General features: G+C 40.2%; 1 protein-coding gene across 1 annotated transcript in view; it reads right to left on the reverse strand.

Annotated features, from left to right (window-relative positions):
• Positions 1-2,209: 2,209 nt before the first annotated feature.
• Positions 2,210-16,017, reverse strand: part of LOC140168694 (uncharacterized) — a 38,385-nt gene continuing 24,577 nt past the window's right edge. Inside the window, exons 4-5 of the mRNA XM_072192105.1 lie at positions 3,050-3,160; positions 2,210-2,218 (exon numbers count right to left, since the gene is read on the reverse strand). Of these exons, the coding sequence (XP_072048206.1) occupies positions 2,210-2,218; positions 3,050-3,160 (120 nt within the window). The remainder of the gene's footprint in view (positions 2,219-3,049; positions 3,161-16,017) is intronic.

Below are 16,017 nucleotides of genomic sequence, written 5' to 3' on the forward strand. Positions count from 1 at the left end.
AGACGTCGTCAAGCCAGACTCGCCATGCTGTACAAAATAAGGTACAATCTGGTCGACATCAACTGGGAGCAACATCTAACCGTAGCAACATCTAACACCAGAGGACATGCTTCCAGATTCTGGACACCATACTGCAGCTCCCAGACTTACTTGGCTTCCTTCTTCCCACACACCAGCAGAGAATGGAACGCCCTCAGGAAGGACCCAGGAGACTTCACCTCGCTCGATGCCTTCAAGGCAGCATTGAGCGAAGTCTCCATGTAACCAGCCGGCCTCCTTCCTTTTATCGCACATCACCTTGTATATATTTTGCACCTGATTCTACCTGCAGCCATATTCGTCATAGCAGGTACGCACAACTGCAGTGTGAATATATTCAGTTCCTGAAGCACACACTTACCAAGAAGAAGAAGAAGAAGAAGAAGGACCAATCAGCAACATTATTAGAATAATTTCACCAAGCAAAAAAATTGCGTAAATTGGGTGAATTATTTGCAAAGCTGCATTCTGATTGCTGATCCGGCCCAATTTTGTACCTATTTTGGCAGTTTTCGCAAAAAATATAGCGCATTGGTGACAAGTAAGATATGTAGGCCTATATTATAGGGCAAGGACTACAACTACACTCTCTACAGCACTGGAAATTTTATTTCAGCACAGTTGTGGAGTTACAGTCAAAAATGAGGTAAATTTAAAACCAATATTTAATCGATAAATCAATAACTACTTACCTTGAGTTGCTGAATTTTCAGTGTAGTAGTTGTAGTCCTTGCCCTAGGGCGGCGCTCAAGAATCTAAAAAGTGTGTGTGTGTGTGGGGGGGGGGGGTCAAATTTTTTTTTTTTTATTTTTTTTAACTAGTAACTACTACAACATTGAGCACGATTTCGTAACACATTAATCCTTTATAATATGGCTCTTGCAATTTGCCGACAATCACACATACCTTTGACTACATTTGCCGACAGTCACCTGGTTTTGACGAAAATGGTAAATTTTTGCCGACAAAATTGTGTAACACCACCATACCCACCCTCTAGCGACGTATCTGACCGTACGAGAAAAATATACTTACCGAAACTCTTCGTTAACCCGAAAAAAACATTTTCACCGACTTCTCACGTCACGTCGCAAATTGATTTCACTTCAACTAAACGGAAAAGACAATGACTCAAGCAAATCACGAACTGCAAAACACTTGAAAGTTGCAGAACTGTGAGAACACTTTATCACTGAGTTCAGTACGGTGTCTGAAGCATTGCCACGATTACGCGGGATTACGACCACTTGTTGCCACGCGACATGTTGACGCACTCAACGCACGCGTGATTACGCACTATCTGGGTCCTTCTAGCCTATGTCTCAAATGCCCTCTCTTGCAGATGGCAACATACCAGCGCAACCTATACGTATCAAGAACTAGAGGATTATAAAAAACTAGATTTCGCGGTTCTCGGGTTGGGCGGTTCTCGTGATAGGCCTATCTCTAATTACCCAACACCCGTTACCCATAATACTTGTCCTAACCTTTCAAACTACTACGATCTGCGTCGCTCAATGATTAATCAACTCTGTTAATGTTTTGTAGCTGTGACAGTAATTCCACAAGGAATTAGCCCCATTTACAAGAAACATTTACATGTTCTTTTTGCATGGATGCTTGAAAGGGACGACATTTAATGTTATACGTCAATTTTAAAGAATTCCATTTCCAAATATATCAGGTCACCCTCCTTTAATTTAGAGACAAAAAGCAAGCTTTCGTCGTCACCGCACCGTAGGGTAGGATGGAGCTGGAGCTAGTGTTAGGCTACAGGGGTAGGTCGTTACGATCACATTTATCATTACCCAGTATCATAAGATAACAATGACCAGACAAGAATCAAGAGCCAATAATACCCGATGTATAGCATTAGAGAGGCAGCGAGAGAGGAAAATGTTTTGCCGCCCTAAAGGTTTGAGTATACGTAAGATTTAAGATTGGGGCACCAAAATGAGGCCGTCTCCGATTGATGAAGGAGGGTGCGCGGAAGCGTTTGAAATACATGTATTTTATATGAATTGTACCTTAAATAATGAATTATACGGAGCCCCCAGGGTACTTACAAAAATACCTCACAAAAATTATTGGGGCCGACATCCCCCGGTTCCAATGACATATATTTGTTTTGTTATTTGTATCATGCTAAAAATTTAATGAGCACATAATATTAATAAAGCTATAAATAAAACCAGAGAGTTAAAACAAAATGAAATTACTATGAGCCTACGCCCTATATATACGCGTGGGTAAGTGCAGAACCTGTAGTAAGCATGGTATGCAGCATCATGATGAGTAACCAAAATACCAATTTATTCACATATCGTGCATATTGAGGGCAGTAGTAAAATAAATGCGCGCTTGAGTAATTATGTATTACGACTCCGCCCATTTCAGGAGTCAGTAGCGAATACTGAAGTTCCGCTCCGGATAGTGGTGAAATTACAGACAATACCCCTGTAAATGGGGATTAAATATGGACACACTGGTAACGTTCTGGTCCTGAAATGACACAGTCAACAATGGGACCCACAAAAATCTTAGGGGTGAACTACTCATAAAGTTCACCACCGGGGGTAAAACATTCCGAAATTCAGTCCTGCGTAACTATGGTAAAAGTGGTGAATTCTTTTGTTATACAGGGCTGGTTCTGGTCCGGAATTACCAGTCATTTTTACCTGGGCAAGCATTCAAAATCTTGATATATGCCGAAATTTTGCTCTATTTTCACTTTTTTGTGTAGCTTTAATTAACTGGTTGGTTATAAGAATTAGTCTTAGTACAAGTCTTTGGGCTTGCTTGTAACAGCATACGAAAAACACCCTAAAACGCATGTTTTTGGCCCTTATTTCAAAAAATTGCTAAATATTAAAATTTGACTTTTATTGCTATTAGGACTAACTAAAGGATTAGGATTTAGCTATGTTTCATTTGGCAAAACAGGATAATATTTTTAATCCCCAAAAATTAGGGAGTAGAGCTACAACAACATGTAAATCTGCTCGCTTACCTTCGTTTGTTTGTTGACCGGTTCGTAAGTGACCTTGGACGGTTTCTTCGAATTCGAAGAAACCGTCGTCCCCATATTCGAACGAAGGATGGAAGTTATGCTTGCAGTAAACTGAAAGAACAAAGATGAAAAAAAAACCAGGACAGTTGAGTTTGATTGCAATACTAATAATGAGGAAATCAAAAAACTGTTTGATAAAATGTAAAGCCCGTGAAGACAACCGTAAACAGATGCATCGGTAGGATTGTAGATCAAATTATTTAGATTTTTGTGTGACAAATCCAATAAAATATACTCACTGACTTGAGCTTTCGCCATCCAGGCTGATGGCTTGATCACAAGTGATCTGGTCCACTGCATTTCCCGCGGTGTTTGGATGCACTCTCACTCCTCGGGATCAAAGTTTGTTTTAGCAGTGGATCATATACGTGACTCAGAGAAAAGAGCCGTCATCGCGGTTGATTGCATTAGCCCCTTCTTGCGGACCTGAATTGATTCTCGGATTCTTCTTGAAACAGCATTTGAGTCTTTGTCTAGTATGCTGGCCCCTCCCAATTGATAACATGATTTTCTTGGGCGACGTGATCTGTGATTGCTGACTTATGTTGTTCTGATGTTGACGCTTTTCTATTTGCTCGGGTGAACTTTGTGTCTTTGACCGTTTCAGAGTCTTTTTGATGTTCTTTTAGACGGACGCCGAATTGCCTTCCTGTTTCTCCCACATACGACTTATCACAACCTTTGCAGGGGATTTCGTAAACTGCGTCACTGGTTTCTAAGATGTCTTTCTTGTCTTTGGGATGCACAAGAATGCTTTTGAGTGTGTTTGTAGGTCGCATGGCTGTTGAAATTTTGTGTTTTTGAAAAATCCTTTGGAGTTGTTCAGAAAGACCTTCGACATAGGGGATCACAACCATACCTTTTGATGGTGTTTCGTCGGATTTCTTAGGCTTTTTTGGCTCTTTGGTTTTCGCTTCCATCTGGTGTTTGACTCTGTCAAACGCCCACTTGGGGTAACCACATTCCATTAAAGCATTCTTGATCTTTCTTTCTTCTTCCCTTTTGTCTACTTCTTCCGTCACTATATTATCCTTTCTGTCCATGAGCGTTCTAATTACACCGAGCTTCTGGTGGAGTGGGTGTTGAGACTTGAAATTAAGATACTGATCCGTATGGGTCTTTTTACGGTACACGAGCATTTTACCGAACCATCTTCCTTGCGAACTATTAGAGTATCCAGGAAGGGATTTTCCCTGGTCTTCTTCCTCGTGGGTAAACTTTATGCTGCCCGTAGGGTCGATGGTGTTGAGATGTTCTGTAAGCTTGAGTGTAGTATCTTTCTGAATGATCTCTAAAACATCGTCAACGTATCTCCTCCAGTACTTTGGCTTACAATCTAGTGGTGCTGTCATTATGGCCTCTTTCTCTAACCACTCCATGAAAAGATTAGCCACGATTGCGCTGAAACGGTCAAAGACACAAAGTTCACCCGAGCAAATAGAAAAGCGTCAACATCAGAACAACATAAGTCAGCAATCACAGATCACGTCGCCCAAGAAAATCATGGTATCAATTGGGAGGGGGCCAGCATACTAGACAAAGACTCAAATGCTGTTTCAAGAAGAATCCGAGAATCAATTCAGATCCGCAAGAAGGGGGCTAATGCAATCAACCGCGATGACGGCTCTTTTTCTCTGAGTCACGTATATGATCCACTGCTAAAACAAACTTTGATCTCTATTTGATCTCCGACAGCTAATCACCACAGCCACTCGTATTACTGATACAACATCAACTTGTATTGATCATATTCTCACTAACAATCCTGAGAAGATGTGTCAATCTGGTACGATCAGTATTGGTCTCAGCGATCATCTCCTAATATTTTGTGCTCGAAAAGCTGTCAGAGGTCAGGTAGGTCAGCATAGAGTTATTAATATCAGGTCTACTAAGAACTACAGTAAAGACATTTTCTTGTCCAAACTGTCCTCCATAAATTGGTCTTCTGTGTACAAATGTACTGATGTTAACCATGCATGGGACCTGTTTAGTACCATACTTCTGAAAATTATTGATGATATTGCACCGATGAAACAAATCCGGTTGAAGTCAAGAACAGAACCTTGGATGGATGATACAATTCTTGAAAGTATTCGGACAAGGGACCAACTTCTTTATGATTTCAAGGAAGACCGCTCAAATGCTGATCTTTACAAACAGTACTGTAAAGTTAGAAACAAAATTCAAAGGGATATTAAAAGAGCAAAAGCTGAGTATTTTAGTAGTAAAATTGATGAGCATAAAAAAAAAATTCCAGAAGTTTTATTCTGATAAAGGTATCACTGAATGTAGTTTTAAACTCTCTCCTGTTACCACTGATTTTGTCTTTTCTGAATTGTGCAAATTACATCCTAATAAAAGTACTGGATTGGACAACATTCCTACTAAATTTCTTAGGGATGGGGCTTCTGTCCTGAAAGATCCTATTACTTCTATTATTAATTTGTCTATTTTAACCAATTCAGTTCCTGTTGAATTGAAGTGTGCACGTGTCACCCCACTATTTAAAAAAGGTAGTAGATCAATGGTTGGTAACTATAGGCCCATCAGCATACTAAGTGTAATCTCAAAGATTCTTGAGAAGTCTGTGCACAATCAACTTTACCAGTATTTAACTGACCATCATCTTCTTTATTCCCATCAATCTGGTTTTAGAGGTACTTACTCTACCGACACTTGCCTTATTCACCTCACTGATCACGTGCGTACACAGATTTCTCAAGGCAATTACACTGGTATGGTGATGTTGGACCTACAGAAAGCCTTTGACACGGTCAACCACGATATTTTGTGCAATAAGCTCCGTGCAATGGGGATTGAATCAGTAGATTGGTTTAGGTCTTACCTAAGTGAGAGACAGCCGATAGTCTGTGTTAATAAATCCAACTCCAAACCTATGGCAATTACATGCGGTGTGCCCCAAGGCAGTGTCCTGGGGCCACTTTTATTTCTCTGCTACGTCAACGACATGCCGATTAGTGTTGACTGTAAGCTTTTACTTTATGCAGACGATAGTGCATTGCTTATTGACGGCAAAGATCCAAAGGAAATTTCTTCCAAGCTCAGCAAGGAATTGGAGTCTTGTCAACAGTGGCTTATTGACAATAAGCTGTCTCTTCACTTAGGTAAGACCGAGGCCATTCTGTTTGGTTCACACAGGAAATTGAAGAAACAATGTGATTTTAATGTCATGTGCAATAATGAACCTATCCAATCTACCCAATCTGTTAAATATTTGGGTATCACATTAGATCAGTACTTATCAGGTGAATCAATTGCTAATATGGTTCTAAAAAGGCTGGTGCAAGACTCAATTTTTTATTCAGACAAGCTCAGTTTCTTGATCAAAAAACTCGCAAAACTTTAGTGTCTGCTTTGATTCAGTGCTATTTTGATTATTCTTGTTCTTCTTGGTTCTCTGGTCTTTCTAAAAAACTCCAAAATAAACTTCAAGTCATGCAAAATAAAATTGTTAGGTTCATTCTTGGTCTGGACTCACGGACACATGTTGGCCAGACTGAACTTGATAGGCTTGAGTTTTTAAATACTGTTGATAGAGTTAAACAATTGAAGCTTAACCATGCTTTAAAATTTTTAATAACATGTCTCCAGATTATCTGAGTGACCATTTTATAAAAGTAACTGAAAGACACCGGTATAATACCAGGGATAGCCACCTCAATTTTGTTGTTTCAAAGTTTCATGGGCAAATTGGTAGTACCACCTTCCAATACACTACAGTCAAGGCCTGGAACTGTCTCCCAAGCAATATTAAATCCATCAATGGCTATGCCAACTTAAAAAAGAAGTAAAAGCTCATCTTGCTACAAAAGCAAGATCACAAGAAGGGGGTAGTTCTAGTACTTGACTGTTTCGTTTCTTTCCTTCTTTTGTCATTGATGTTGTCCCCTCTTAAAGGACCCCAATGGAAATAAGCCTCCATGGCTTTTTGGGCTATCCTTGGTCTTATCAACGTGCTCTCTATAAATATGTGCTGTTTATATTCTTATTCTGTTTTTATAAAATGTATTTAAGTATTTTCTATATGTGCCTTTTAAAATGTCAATTGTTGTTGTTGATAAGACTAAATAAATATGATATGAAATGAAATGAAATGAAAGATCCCGAGGAGTGAGAGTGCATCCAAACACCGCGGGAAATGCAGTGGACCAGATCACTTGTGATCAAGCCATCAGCCTGGATGGCGAAAGCTCAAGTCAGTGAGTATATTTTATTGGATTTGTCACACAAAAATCTAAATAACCCGTGAAGACAAGTTGTTGGTATTCTTGTCTCAGGTTGGACGATGTTGAAAACAGAGCCAGGAGAAATAACATTGTGTACCTGACTCTTGAGATAGAGAGAACATTCGATGTAATTCACAAACTTCTGATAGAGTTTGTGGGTGTTGATCCAGAAATTTGGAATCCGATTCAGCGATGTCATCGCACCCCATCTTTTCCAACTCCAGGTGTGGATTACACAGAAGCCACGCATGATTCACATGGCTTACTTGGATAAAGAACAGGTATGCAAATAGTGTATTGAAACCCCATGAGAACTACCTGCCGATTGGCCAAAAAGAAGTTTTCATTATCAATGTCTCAACAAGCCTATTTGACTCTACCACCTTAGACAATAGCTTGTCTGAATCTGATGTTTTTGAGAACACTAAGAGGAGCTTATCAACCAGCAGCAGCAGCTCTTCCGAACCAGGGTCACCAAATGCCCAGTCTTCGCCATCAAAGACATCCATGCACAGCAGCAGCAAACCTAGCTACAGCACTACCAATCTTCGTTCGCTTACTATAAACTTTCAAAGCATCTATAGAAAGAAGGAAGTGCTATGGAGTCTAATTGACGCTGTGAAACCCGACGTTATATCCGGTTGTGAAACCTGGCTTAAACCAGCTATAACTCATGGAGAAATCCTTCCTCCAGACTACAAATTATACCGTAAAGATCGGCACGATGGATACGGTGGAGTTCTTCTTGCTGTTCATTCCAGTCTTACCAGCTATCAACTTGAAACCAACTCTGATGCTGAATTTGTGGCTGCTAAAATCCTGAATGGTAAAGAGAAACCCCTGGTCATTGGCGCCTTGTACCGGCCAACCAACAACAGCCAAGAATACATAGACTCTCTAAACAAGACCATTGAAGATCTCTGTGTGTCAAACCCTGAATGTGCAATCTGGATTAGTGGCGATATCAATCTGCCTGATATCGAATGGTCTACTGACCAAGTGATCGGCCATCAATATCCAAAAAGCCTCAATGAGTCATTCCTGCAGACACTGTCACGTACTGGACTTGAACAGCTCGTCGACTTCCCCACAAGAGGTGACAACACTCTTGACATCGTGATCACCAACCGGCCTTCATTGGTCAACCGATGTGAAGGAATGCCAGGTCTAAGTGACCACGACATTGTTTATGTGGACTTGAATATCCAAGCAAGTCGGTCCAAACCAGTCAAGCGCAAGATTTACCTCTGGAAACGTGCTGACCTTGACGCAATCCACTCTGCCACTAAAACCTGGGCAGATAGCTTCGTCTCAAGATACTCCACCTCCACTCCAGTTGAAATACTTGCTACTGAAGTTGAAGATCAGCTTGAGAAGATCCTAAATGAGTATGTGCCATCAAAACTCAGCTCTTCAAGATTCAGCCAACCGTGGTTCTCAACTTCCACCAAGAGAATCTGCCGTAGAAAGCATCGTGCCTTTAGAAAGGCGAGAAAGACCAATAAAGACAGAGACTGGCGTCGCTTCAGGAGACTTAAGAAGCAAGCTCAAACAACATGCCGGCAAGCTTACAGCCAACATCTCACCAACATCATATGCAGTGAACCAGGTGGAAACAAACGTCTTGGTGCGCTAATCAAAGCCAAGCGCTGCGACCAAACAGGAACTGCTCCGCTTAGAGATGGCAACATCCTCCACAGCGATCCAAAGACCAAAGCAAGCATCCTGAACCGCCACTTTGCATCTGTATTCACTGATGACAAGTCAACCACCCTGCCAGACCTTGGACCTAGCCCGCATCCTTCAATGGATAGAATCACAGTCAACGTTCAAGGTGTCATCAAGCTTCTCCAGAACTTGAAACCCCACAAGGCTACAGGTCCAGATGGAATTCCGGCAAGACTTCTCAGAGAAACGGCAGTGGAAATTGCTCCTGCAATCACCTTACTATTCCAAGCTTCTTTGGATCAAGGCAAAGTACCAGCTTCTTGGAAGAAAGCATCCGTCGTTCCGATCTTCAAGAAAGGGAACCGCTCCTTAGCTGCCAACTACAGACCTATTTCTCTGACATCCATCCTGTGTAAGCTCTGCGAGCATATTCTCCACCATGCTATGATTGGTCACTTTTCCAAGCACCAAATTCTGACAGACGCACAACATGGCTTTCGGAAGAAGAGATCGTGTGATACACAACTCATCCTCACCATCCAAGACCTGGCTAAAGGCATTGACGAGAAAGGCCAGACTGACCTGATACTGCTGGAATTCGCCAAAGCATTCGACAAGGTGTCCCACAAGCTGCTTCTACACAAGATCAAGCACTATGGAATCCATGACAACACGATCCACTGGGTGCAAGACTTCCTTAGTGGCAGGACCCAGAAAGTGCTCGTAGACGGGCAAAGCAGCAGCGAAATCGGAGTAACATCAGGTGTTCCACAAGGCAGTGTACTCGGCCCCTCTTGTTTCTTGCCTTTATAAATGACCTTCCAGCCAGTACCAGAAGCTCTGTCACCCGCCTCTTTGCAGATGACTGTGTCCTGTACAGACGTATCTCAACGAGTCAAGACACCAAACTTCTTCAGGACGACCTAGATGCATTGCAGGAGTGGGAACGCACTTGGCTAATGCAATTCCATCCATCCAAGTGCCAGGTAATCCATGTCACCAACAAAAGGAAGCCTATCACCACTGCCTACAACATCCACGGTGTAACCCTTGAAGAGGTGTCCTCTGCAAAGTACTTGGGTCTGAACATCGACAGCAAACTCAACTTTAACACTCATGTTGACATCATCACCAAAGAAAGCCAATGGAACCCGTGCCTTCCTTGGACGTAACTTCCATCGCTGCAGCAGGAAAAGCAAGGAGGCTACATACAACACCTATGTAAGACCAATTGTAGAGTACGCTGCAGTGGCCTGAGACCCCCACACCCAGCGCAACATCAAAAAGGTGGAACAAGTCCAAAGAAGTAGTGCGCGATTCGTCACCAGCCAGTATGATCGTAGGACCAGCGTCACCTCACTTCTTAATGAGCTCAAATGGCCGTCACTCCAATCTAGACGTCGTCAAGCCAGACTCGCCATGCTGTACAAAATAAGGTACAATCTGGTCGACATCAACTGGGAGCAACATCTAACCGTAGCAACATCTAACACCAGAGGACATGCTTCCAGATTCTGGACACCATACTGCAGCTCCCAGACTTACTTGGCTTCCTTCTTCCCACACACCAGCAGAGAATGGAACGCCCTCAGGAAGGACCCAGGAGACTTCACCTCGCTCGATGCCTTCAAGGCAGCATTGAGCGAAGTCTCCATGTAACCAGCCGGCATCCTTCCTTTTTATCGCACATCACCTTGTATATATTTTGCACCTGATTCTACCTGCAGCCATATTCGTCATAGCAGGTACGCACAACTGCAGTGTGAATATACCGTAAACGTTCGCCTAATGGCGCTTTTGGATTCTTAGAAATGTGACAGCGCCATCCTTGTAAAATCTCAACAGCATTAAGGATACGTGTATGTTAAATTGAGCAACCTGGACATAATGCCTTAGAAAAAAATATAGTGACATGACCCAATACTTTAGGTCACTAGGTTAGTTGCTAGAGCAGCAAATGTTTTGGGGTTTCTTCAGGTATTCTTTCTCAAAGTGCCATTGGACTTAATTTGTAAATCGATTTATACGTTATACTTAACTCATTTTGGTAAATCTTTTTATAACATTGTAATTTCTTCATATTTTTGTGTCAGTTCCTGCAGAACTGACACCTTTAGTACAGGTTTGACGATCACGTGACAATTCGAATCATCATATCGAAATATCACGTGCTCTGTAAAAATATCAATATCGATATCGATACTATTCGTCAATTCAGCCCCAAACCAAATCGCCCACATGCCAATTCGAACCCTGTATATTGATGTACAAAAAAGTTGGCCAAATTTAACTATTTCGTGATTTTCTCCATAACCGTTGTTTTTACACCAAATCTGTATATTTAGATGAATTGATGTCTTGCATTCGGTCACAAACCAATTCGTTGTACTTTGTGCAATAACCATCTATCTTTTAAACCAAATATCCTAAAGAGTCGTGCGATGTCGAACTTTGCCTCTGGTCATAAAGAACAAAACAAGTCAGCGTTCGCGTATCTGTACGTAGCCGCAGTTTGTGGCCCTCACAACACGGGCTTCCGGTCCTAGGAAATGGAATATTACCGATAAATATATAGAGATGGCAAAATCAGTAAACCACTTTAAGTTACAAATAAAGAAAAGTCTAATAAAAAATTACATCTAATATTTAGGGATTATTTAATGACCTCATCCCCCCCCCCCCCATCTCCACTCCAACTATCAATTTCTTGTGTGGACTGTGGAATATCTATATGAAATGTTATAAATATTTATATTGGAGTCTTTCTTTGCATGTTCTTCTCCTCTTTCTTTTTTCTTTTATTTGTTAACTTTGTGTAATTGTATGTTGTAACTTAAAGCAGTGTAAGGGGGTGCTCGCTTCAGACCTTTGGGCCTTTTGAGCATCTCCTCATTCAAATATTGTGTCTTATATTTTGTATGTTGATTTGAATGAAAATAAAATGATGATGTATGATGATGATGATGTACATCATTTCCTACAGAGTCGTGAGATATGTCAAACTTTTCCCTTGGTCATAAGGAACAAAAAAGTCAGTGGTCGCATATCTGTAGGATCATTGGTTAATAAGATATATTCACTTTTAAAAAAAATTTTAAACCAAATATCCTAGAGAGTCGTGCCATATGTCAAATTTTTCCTCTGGTCATAGGAACAGAAAAGTCAGTGGTCGCATATCTGTAGGATCATTGGTTAATGAGATATAGTCACTTAAAAAAAAAAATTTTGTGCACTTAACCCTCTATCTTTTTAACCAAATATCCTTGAGTCGTGCCATAGGCCCTATGTCGAATTTTTCCTCTGGTCATAAGGGAAAAAAAGTCAGTGGTCGCATATCTGTAGGATCATCGGTTTTAGATATAGTCACTTTTTTGTACGTTGTGCACTTAACCCTCTTTTTTTTTACTTCTGGATATCGTTTGGAGTCAAATGATTTTTCATTTTAAAGCTTATGATATATTTTCTAAACACGAAATAAAACAAAATTGACCGCGAGCCGACTTTACAGCTGTTTCGAGATGGACGGTCACATATATTCATTAACATATTAAATCGTTTATCCCTTTTGGTCAATATCGAATTGGTTTGTGGCTGACTTAGCTTGGGGCCAAATGCATGAATTGACATATGGCCAAGTCAACTGTGGACGAATTGATTTGGCCGAATCCACCTGCTTCCATGCTGACCAGGAAGTGCCGAAAAATTACGTACTTTTACAAGGCAAAAAGCAACTTTTCTAGGCATTGTTGACATGGTGCTTTCGCCCAAAAGGTTTCCTACTATAAAGACCTAACTTTTGAGATGGTTTGTATGTTTGAAGGTGCAAAATTAACAATAAGCTTAAAATCATGGCCCGGTTTACCGCCGAGTTTTGCAAGTCATCATCAACAGATGACGTCAAACACTTATCTCTGTCTTGATAATATCGACATTTAGGTTTCCTACTATAAAGACCTAACTTTTGAGATGGTTTGTATGTTTGAAGGTGCAAAATTAACAATAAGCTTAAAATCATGGCCCGGTTTACCGCCGAGTTTTGCAAGTCATCATCAACAGATGACGTCAAACACTTATCTCTGTCTTGATAATATCGACATAAGTCTTGATAGTATTACGCTGTCTTACTTAGCCTATATCTGGTGGCAGCAGCATTTTCTCTACAGTCACGTGATAATGGCGCCGGCGGATAATACACGGGGGGAACTGACGGTGTCCACATCTTTTTTTTTCTTTCTTTCTTTCTTTTTCAGTTTTTTGTATTTTATCAGTACTTGGAGCTGGTGGGGGAGAAAGCATTAAAATACATTCAGGAAAAATACAACTCGAACCAAAGATGAAGGCTCCATTTCAAAATCAAAATTACAAAAAAAAAAAAACACCAGACAATGAGCAGGTTCAAAGACCCACAGAAGGAAGATGACAAAACAGAGTCCTGACCCTATCCGAATCCTATTTTGACCTTTACACAAATAAACCACCAGCCCCTTCTTCATCACATACAATATTTTTTGTAAAAACATCCAGCATGTCCAGTGTTAATTAAACAAAAATCTTTTTGTATTGCGCTGGTATAGGAGTTGCAAGGGCCTGATACTTTGCTGATATCGAATGATGAAATTCGCCATCTTCCTCCTGTGAAAAAATTTGAAGAATAGAAGGCTGACGTTGCGCCAAAACACGCACGCATATGTAAATGTATAATTAGGCCTATTTAATGATAAAATGAACTACCACTAAATGTTCTTGTCAGTGCTGCTGTGCAAAACTTCTCTTTAACATTACATTAAATTAATAGTTACATTGTAAATTGGAACTGACACCAATTTTTTTCAGGAATACTTGTTTTAATATTCTTCAGTTCAAAATTACACCCTTCTATTGTCTGACCCGTTAGCTCAGTCGGTAGAGGGTGCGCCTTGAATGGTGAATGGTACTTGTTCGAATCTTGATTTCTGCCCCACACTTTTATTTGAAAAAGGGTCAAGAAATGTTTTTGGATTTTGTCCCCATTTTACGAACGAATATTGTGAATTTTTTTTAATTTAATTTTAATTTTCTTATTTTTTTAGATAAATAGGCACTGCGAACAAACGGCAACAAAAACCGCTGACAAAATTTGCTCCACCTGCTACCTATCAATGCGTGATATATTCCACTACATTTAACAGTTAAATGATCTTTGAAAAATAGAACGGCCTCAATGTTTCAAATTGTGTAACTACATTACTTTATTCATTTATGCATTTTAAATGATCACCTATTTTTTTTTTTCTTAAAAGGATCAAACCCAAGTAGATCAGACCATTGATCATATAACTATCAGACCACGAAGTAGTTACGTAACTCCGTGATGGTATCGGAACCAAGCACTGTTTGTATGGCGATCATTACGATCACGCTATTTTGGTATGCCTTTTTGTGTACTGATTGTTTCGATCGTGGTTCATTACTTAAGCGCGTGATCCCGTTGACATAGTAACATTACGTAACTTCGATACCGGGCTTCGATACTGAATAGTAATTGTTGAGTGCACATAATATGGAAAGCCATTGGGGTATTGTGTGCCTTCCAAAGCGCCTTATAACATGTTCTCATTGTGTTGTGGAATCCTAGCCAGTATTCAATGATAGCTACAGAGGCCTTTTGTTTATCGATTGGCTCCAAAGGATTTGAACCGGTTTCTTCCCCGTAATCATAGCGCAGTGCAGTCCATTCAATCAAATGTTGTCATCAACCTATTTGATCGTAGTGCATTTTGTTATGTGTGTGAGACGAACTGTCGCGGTAGATGCAATCATGCTTTTGTTGAATGCATTTGAGTAGTCAGTTGTATTCAGTTGGTCGTTGTATGATTTTGTTCGTTCACTCATTCAAATTTTATTTATATCATTTGAAGACTGAGCCTATTATGATACATCCTCCGTGGAACAGTTTCAAACAAATATAGCTAGGGATTATTGGGGCAGAGGTTATCTTGAATCCTCTTAGAGGGCTATCATTTTTTCGGAAGGGGGGTCCCAAATTTACAAAAAGTCTGCGTCAATAAAATTGCGCACCCCCTATTTCGGCAACAAAAATGTTATGATCCCAAACCCCAAAATTGTATTGAAATCAGTCTTTTTGAATAAAATAACACACTTTCTGTGGTCATCGTGTGACTCCCTACATTTTGGTCATAAAACATTTTATGACCCCTCCTATTATTCTTTCCAAGACTTTATGACCCCCGTATATTTGGGACCCCCCTTTCGAATAAAATGATATACCTCTTATGACCACTAATGCATAGGCAAGGACACTCGCGCGAATTAAAGACTTTCGTCTCACACACATAACAAATGCCTATACAATCAAATAGGTTCATTACAACATTTGATTGAATGGATTGAGTTACTCTAAAATGAAACGATAAAAACAACGAATCATGAAAAAAGACACATACAAGATAAAATAATAAAATTATATAAACAATGTTAAAGATAAAAGCAAGAAAATAGAGAATAAAATTTCCTCAAATCAGAAAAAAACCCAGACATCATAATCTGTCAGAAATTACTGCATGAGATTCGAACCATCAATCTTCTCCACATGTTCTCTTTATCCTCGCACTATAGTCTAATGCTCTGCTCACTGGGCCACAACGTATCAGGTGAATGATTACTGCATTATCATGAACAAGTTTGTTCGATCTTGTTCATAATTGTATGTGTCGATAGGTTTCACTCACGTACCCTTAATGATCAGTGATAATAGTCGGCTTTTACAGGGATGGCGCTCTCTCATTTCCATGAACTCCATAGCGCCATTAGGCGAACGTTTACGGTATTCAGTTCCTGAAGCACACACTTACCAAGAAGAAGAAGAAGAAGAAGAAGGACCAATCAGCAACATTATTAGAATAATTTCACCACGCAAAAAAATTGCGTGAATTGGGTGAATTATTTGCAAAGCTGCATTCTGATTGCTGATCCGGCCCAATTTTGTACCTATTT

Source organism: Amphiura filiformis, chromosome 13 (assembly GCF_039555335.1).
Source record: "Amphiura filiformis chromosome 13, Afil_fr2py, whole genome shotgun sequence".
In the NCBI taxonomy this organism is placed as follows: domain Eukaryota; kingdom Metazoa; phylum Echinodermata; class Ophiuroidea; order Amphilepidida; family Amphiuridae; genus Amphiura; species Amphiura filiformis.